The following is a 7,500-nucleotide window of genomic DNA, read 5'->3' on the forward strand; positions in this document are numbered from 1 at the left end:
CCTATTCTAGTCAACACATTTGTTTGTGCGTAGTTGTGGACATGTGGAGCTCTTGGGTCATTTCATAGTAAGTGAAGAATAGATGGTCCACTGAAGTGAGTGAGATAGACAGGAGAGGAAGAGAGAGAGACAGAGAGGGAGGGACAATGGCTTTTGGGATATTTTTGTCAGCTATTCATTCATAGGAGTTATTGTGTGTGTTTCCTCCTCTCTCTCTCTCTCTCTCTCTCTTCTTTTCTCTCTCTTTCTCTCTCTCTTCTTTTCTCTCCCACTCTCTCTTGTTCTCCAGCTCTCTCAAACATTCCCTTCCTTCGTCCTTTGTGGAGTCGCATGCTCATTTAATTTATTACTTGTTTGTTTATCGGTGGACGGCCCAAGAGGCTGATGGGAAGGCAATGGACTGCCTGGGCAGTGGGCACTGGAGGTCTTGCCTCCGCTGCGTGGCTTCGGGTAGGTGAACACTGTGCTGTTGTCCCTCAGCATTTGTAGCGGGAAGATGGTTGGAGTGTAAACTTGATTGTCCAACATCAGCTTGCGTACACACACACACATACATACATACGCACACACACACACACACACACACACACACACACACACACACACACGCGCAAGCAACGCTGCTTTCCACAGGAAACAGGGAAAGGCTGGCCTCATGGATTTAGGCTGCATGAGGCTGAATGAGACCGTGGCTAGCAGGACATTAGTAATCAGGCTCATGGCGGACAGTAGGCAGCTGTAGGCTACCGGCAGCATGAAACGACGACGGAAATACTGTTTCTGGAGATCCAGAGGTACAGTGGCACCTTCCTACTGAGACAAGAGCATGGAGCGGGCAGGGCTGGATGTGTGTGTGTGTGTGTGTGTGTGTGTGTGTGTGTGTGTGTGTGTGTGTGGGTGTGTGTGTGTGTGTGTGTGTGTGTGGCTGTGTGTGTGTGTGTGTGTGTGTGTGTGTGTGTGTGTGTGTGGGTGGCTGTGTGTGTGTGTGTGTGTGTGTGTGTGTGTGTGTGTGTGTGTGTGTGTGTGTGTGTGTGGCTGTGTGTGTGTGTGTGTGTGTGCGTGTGTGTGTGTGTGTGTGTGTGTGTGTGTGTGTGTGGGTGGCTGTGTGTGTGTGTGTGTGTGTGTGTGTGTGTGTGTGTGTGTGTGTGTGTGTGTGTGTGTGTGTGTTTGTTTGTTTGTGTGTGGGTGTGAGGGCGTAGGTGAGCTGGGAAATGAAGACTGGTTTTTGAGAAGTTCTTGATCTTTGTGACATTTCCATTTGCAGTAATGTTTAGTAAAGGCACTATGAAAAGCTATGGGATTCATAATTAAGAAGTGTCTTTACTGTAGATGTTAAAAACATTATTTGTGATGGGTCTCTGGTGAGTCATCTTGTAACCATGGCAATTTTTAAAATGAATTTGAAATGAAGAACTTTGTATGAGGTCTGACAGCTTTCACTTAGATCGGAAATGGCCCAAGAGTGGCAGCTAATCTTCAGAGTGCACCTGTGGTAGGTCGTGATGCAGGCTCCACTCAGGATTAAGTTTAGAGTTGGTTTGTGGTGAAAGGCTGTGATTTTCTTTGGTTGTTCCAGTAGATGCCAGTGGCTTTTGCCCCTGGGTTGTGGCTAGCAGCAGGGACTCTAGTGATGAGAGGAGAGAGCTGAACATTAGGCAAGAGTGGTGGTTAGTGGCCATGGATAATTTTATGGTTGGTATACTTATATTTTCTCTCTCTGTGTGTGTATATTTATGGGTAAAGTAGTTGTTGGCATATAGTTCCTATTCCTCACTGGGTAAACGAAACATAGAGAACAAATAAATGAGCATGTAATGAGTGTGTATATGTGAATGCATACTATGAGGGTTGGTGATGTATAAGGAGCGTGCGTGTGTGCGTGTGTGTGTGTGTGTGTGTGTGTGTGTGTGTGTGTATGTGTGTGTGTGTGTGTGTGTGTGTGTGTGTTGGAGCGATGATTTGAAGCTTAGGAGTGTTGAGGACATAGACAAATGCATACACACGTGTGCATACAGTAAACTCAATCTAGGCTCCATTCTACAAAGCAAACATGCCACTCATACACTTTAATCCTGCTCTTCTCTCTCTCACTGTTTCTCTTTCTCTCATTCTCTCTCTCTCTCTCTCTCTCTCTCTCTCTTTCTCTCTCCCTTCTGTTCTCTCACTTTAACCCCTGTCCTCTATTACTTTCAGATTAAGTATGGTTTAACCAACAGCTGCTGGTCAGTGGAGTATTTGCACATCTTTCTCTCTCTCTCTCTCTCTATCTCTCATTCTTGAATCCAATTGATCCTCCATGAAGACCACTCCTTTGTGTGTGTGTGGGCAGGGTTTGGATTTGTGTGTGAGAGAGAGACAGAGAGAGACAGAGAGAGAGAGAGAGAGAGAGAGAGAATTTGTGTGTGTAGGTCCAACCCGTAATACAGTTTTTTATAACTGTTTACACACATTTTCATAACTCTGTGTCTATTTTTTTTAAACTCTACACACAAAACCCACAATTGCTCACACAATATGCAAAATGCCTCAAAATGACACACAACATTCAAAATGTCATCAACACATCTTTAAAGCAAGCATTTGCCTCACATTATAAACACTTTTGTCATGACATTTTGGATCATACACACACTGTTGCTCAAAACCTAAAGCTCTTCTGTCTTTCATGGGCTTCTATGTATATTTCCATACAAGAGTGAAAGTCATATACAGGGCGAAGTTATAAATACACAGTAAACATGTAAGCAATATTGACACCAAAAATAGTGATTTTTTCCCAAATAATTTGCTGTTGTGAATACAGTATTTTTAGCCAACAAGGAAAAAAGAAGCAAAATACAATGGCCACCAGATGAACATGAAGTTTTGAAAAAGCTGATTTTGCCAAAGACAGAAATGACTGTATTTCCAAAGAAAGAAATTACTGACTACTATCAAATTACTTTGCTTTTTCCAAAGAAAATATATTACTGTGTGTATTTTTTATTTATTTATTTATTTGGGGTGGGGGCAGTTGGGCAAGTATATTCAGCCCTATAGACTCTACAGTATATATAAATATATATATATATTTACATATTTATATATATACATTAGCTATATATATATATATATATATATATATATATATATATATATATATATTATATATATATAGCTAATGGTAACTTGGGAACAAAAGAGAAGTTTTGCGTAAAGTCGACCTTTTGTAGAACATTACGCTAAAGTCCAATTCATTTTCATTTCAAAACATCTGCATTGTTATGAACATTTCAACTGTAAATCCTCTAGGAACAGATTGAGAGGGTCTAGAGTATATCTATTCATAGGCCTATACTAAGGCAATGATAGGATGGTGTTCAGTAAAGAAATGAGTGTTTACACATGTGAAGAGAGAGAGTGAAGTACTGTTGATTTAGTGTGGCATTTTGATGGGTTGTGAAAAATGAAATCAAGTTACTTCCTGTTAGATTTTTGTTTGTTAGGTAGAACATTGTGTGTGGTGTTTTGCAAAATGTTTTTTTAGGAAATTGAAAACTGAGTCAAACACTGAGAATTAGTGTACAGTTTTGCAGATTTGGTGTGGGGTTATGATGTTTGGAAGACCTGTTTAGAAAATTGTGTGACAAGCCAAGATTTAGTGTGTAAGCAGTTGAAAAAGTTGCCTGTGTTGGTACCGATCTCATTTTACAGTTTCTTACAACTGTTTATACACAGAGTTTTGAAAATGTTGTGTAAACAGTCAACTTCTCTCTGTAGATGACTTTTACTCTTTTATGGAAATATAAGCCCATGAAAGACAGAAGAGCTTTAGGTTTTGAGCAACAGCGTGTATCCAAAATGTCATATTATGGCAAAAGTGTTTATAATGTGAGGTGAATGCTTGATTTAGGGATTTGTTTGACATTTTGAATGTTGTGTGCAGGGTAGGAATTTCACGGCGGCCACGACGGCCATGGCCGTCGTAGCCCCTTGCGTTGGCCGTGAAGCCCCTTTGAAAATCATAGGTTTACAGGCCACGGTGGCCTTGGTGCCCCCTTCTTTCAATATTCTGCTTTGTCCTACTAATAGCGATTTTTATTTAGCCTGTGGCCTGTCAAAATAATCTTAGCATTCACAGCGCAAATTAATTTAGTCTTTTACGCAGTGGAGAAAGTGACAGCGCAAGAAAGTGCGTCCAAATTCACCCATTCTTCTCAGTTGAACTACTCGCGAAGTAGCCTATTCATCACACAGACATCACAAGTATCACATGAAAGAGCTTTTTCTCAGCTTTTAAACGATGTTAGCCGATAATTGCTGTGTTAAACGGTTCGCGAGAAAAGTAAATAATATAATTAAATTTAATCATACATTCTACTGAAGGTTTTGCGTCCATGATCTCCCTACCCATTCATCTCGGTGGAATACTTCACGAACCCTTCTTTTAACACATGACAAACCACATATCAGAATAAACAGCAGACCTTACCGAACACAAAGGTGTAAAGCAGTCCCCTGTACAGTTAGCCGTTCCAGAGTAATCCAGTTTTGAATTTGCAGTACATTTCGACATGCATGGATGTCTCCAAATTTGGGCTTTACGTTTTACAATGTGTTTAAATTGTTCCACATGATTTCATAACGGGCCAAATACAAAATAAATGTTACAAATATCGCCTAGATATTGGTAAATCAGAGGACAGCTGACTAAGAGTTTGTGAAAGTAGCCTTAATGATCACAAAATGCTAAGCATGCATCTAGGCTATTTGAGTTTCTTAAAGCTGAGCTGTGCTACATTTAAATTGTTCAATACATGATTTCATAGCAGGCCAAATATAAAATACATTTTATATATAGCCTAGATATCTGTTTTTATTAGATGATCAGATGATTTACAGTTACATGTAATATGTCATGTTTCATGTTTTTGTAATGTTTCATACAGTGATGCAGGTCTACTGCAGTGAATAGGCTAAATACAACTTTGATCATTTTTATAGCCTACTACTGTATAGTTAACTTTGGCCTTGGTGCCCTGACATGTGGCCTTTGTGCCCCCCACCAAATATGCCCAACTGAAGGCCAAGTGGCCTTGCCCCCAGAATGGTGAAATTCCAAGCCTGGTTGTGTGTCATTTTGCTGGAGATTTGAGGCATTTTGCATTTTGTGTGACCAATAGTGGGTTTTGTTAGCCTGACAAGCCAGACCCACATCAAGATGTAGAGTCTGGGAACTCACCATTGGCAGTGCTCAATCCGAGGGGTGGGATAAACGGTTGTCTTTCAAATTCCCTCTGCACACAATAGGATAGCGCTACAACTCATGAGTCCCATGCGTTTTCCCACCAGCGGAGCTAGATGCCTTGTTGATCAAACTTTTGCCAACTTAAAAAAAAAGCTTAACTCGAGTCGCAAGTCGTGATGAATTTAACATCCTAGATTTTCTATGACTAAAATAAAATTAAAACCACTAACGCTGATGCTACTGCTAAACATAATAAGAATGTAGCTTACAGTAGCATCTAGCTGCATACTAAGGGTCTACTGTTTTAGATTAATTAGACTAGAGTTGGTGAATGTCCCCTGTTCTGTTCCCTAGAGCAAATCCCACATACCTACTCCACTTGGCAAGGACTGTGTGTGTGTGTGTGTGTGTGTGTGTGTGTGTGTGTGTGTGTGTTTGTGTGTGTGTGTGTGTGTAGTTAACCCCCTTCACCTTTTTTGAGGCAGGAAAGGGAAGGCCTCCTGTTTTGTGGGCTTTGAGCAGATGCATTGTTCCAGTATCAAGAGAGACATGAAAACACACACACACACACACACACACACACACACACACAAGGGAAGGAGGGGTGAGGGGGAGACAGAATATTAACTCTTGCTTTTACTCAAACAGCACAGCTTACACGCTGCTGAACCCAGCACGTCAGTGGATATTCATCTTAAGCCCGTTCCAGGATCAGGGATCAGGTTTAATCTTTGACCCAGAAATCCCACAGCGCGTGTTTGCCCTCAGTGATACGATCCACCAAAAGCCTCTCAGAGGATGAACATCTGGGGATGCAGTGCTTCAGTCAGCCACCAGGGGGCACACATGCAAGTCATTGTGAAAATTACTGCAGACAACAGATCAATACGGACAAATTTGGACCACTGTGTTTAAGCCCAGAGCTGAAAGCTTCAGATGGTTTGTCTGTCTTCATGTTGTAGTGTAGCAGACTGCTACTGCCAACACGGTCATGCCAGACCTGACCCAGCATGAAAGTGGCTGCCATTAATCTGGCTCATGATTAGATTTGAGACAGAGAGCAGAGAGACTTTTGAGAGTGCTGTTACTGGTGATTGAGTGTGTGAACAGCTAATGAATTTCCTGCTTAAAAGGCCCCAGGGCAACACAGGGCAGTGTGGGGCAGTGTGGGCATACAAAAATCCACCATGTGCCTAGTATAACATCTTGCCAACGGACTACAGTTGAAAATTAGCCTGCTGGCTAACACTGGCACATTTACAGAAATGTTGATCAATGTGCACTGTCCTTTAAATAAATAAATGAAATGAAAATGAAATGGGGCAGTGTGGGGCAGGAGCAGGATGGGACACGGCCTCAGATGCCCCGTGCATTGGCAAGCAAGATTAGCGTTAGTGTTTTTTAGGTTCTGGTTTTGTGTGTGTGTGTGTGGGGGGGGGGGATGGGGGGGCTTGGCTTACTGGTTTAATGGTTTTTCAACTTCAGTTCACTTCAAGTGTGCCTGTCTGATGTGATGGGCTGTAGTAGGCTAGTTGTGGACTAATGTAGATTAGAACAATGTCAAATTAGATAATGGCAACGTAGCAGCAGGGTAGGTGATATATCTTGCCCTGTACAGGATATCTGGCAGCAGATTAAGTGTGTGTGTGTGTGTATGTGTGTGTGTGTGTGTGTGTGTGTGTGTGTGTGTGTGTGTGTGTGTGTGTGTGTGTGTGTGTGTGTGTGTGTGTGTGTGTGTGTATGGGGAGTGCATGTGTGTGTGTGTGTGTGTGTATGGGGAGTGCATGTGTGTGTGTGTGTGTGTGTGTGTATGGGGAGTGCATGTGTGTGTGTGTGTGTGTTTATGTGTGTGTGTGTGTGTGTGTGTGTGTGTGTGTGTGTGTGTGTGTGTGTGTGTGTATGGGGAGTGCATGTGTGTGTGTGTGTGTGTGTGTGTGTGTATGGGGAGTGCATGTGCGTGTGAGTTCCTTGTACAGTGTGTCTGGTGGCAGATTAAATGCAGTGCCGGTAATTGGCTTTCACTGTTCAACTGCTGCTCCACACCATGTCTGCTCCAGAATGAGGTCACTTAAGCAGTATCACAGTCACACTGTGTGCGTGTGTGTGTGTGTGTGTCATATATACAGGTGTCCACGTGCGTATTAGTCAAAGGTCACCCTCACACCTGCCAAATCACATAGGAATGAATGTTTAAGACCTGTTTTGTTGGTGGGGCTTTTTCATAGCTCACAACTCTTCACTAATGGGCCCATTACTAGTTGGAAATCGTGTGT

The 7,500-nt window shown here is 42.3% G+C and overlaps 1 protein-coding gene across 4 annotated transcripts in view; it reads left to right on the top strand.

Moving 5' to 3' along the window:
• The window catches only part of fgd4a (FYVE, RhoGEF and PH domain containing 4a), a 69,120-nt gene that overhangs the window by 10,522 nt on the left and 51,098 nt on the right, over positions 1-7,500 (top strand). Inside the window, exon 1 of one of the 4 annotated variants that reach the window (XM_076269481.1) lies at positions 381-450. The exons of the other annotated variants lie outside the window; for them this stretch is intronic. Within the exon in view, the coding sequence (XP_076125596.1) occupies positions 396-450 (55 nt within the window). The 5' untranslated portion in view covers positions 381-395. Of the gene's footprint in view, positions 1-380; positions 451-7,500 lie in introns of those variants that run through there. 4 annotated transcript variants of the gene reach the window in all.

This window comes from Alosa pseudoharengus, unplaced genomic scaffold (genome assembly GCF_046254945.1).
Source record: "Alosa pseudoharengus isolate Yale_2024_CS ecotype anadromous, Long Island Sound unplaced genomic scaffold, YU_APseudo_1.1 YU_APseudo_1.1_scf_10, whole genome shotgun sequence".
In the NCBI taxonomy this organism is placed as follows: domain Eukaryota; kingdom Metazoa; phylum Chordata; class Actinopteri; order Clupeiformes; family Clupeidae; genus Alosa; species Alosa pseudoharengus.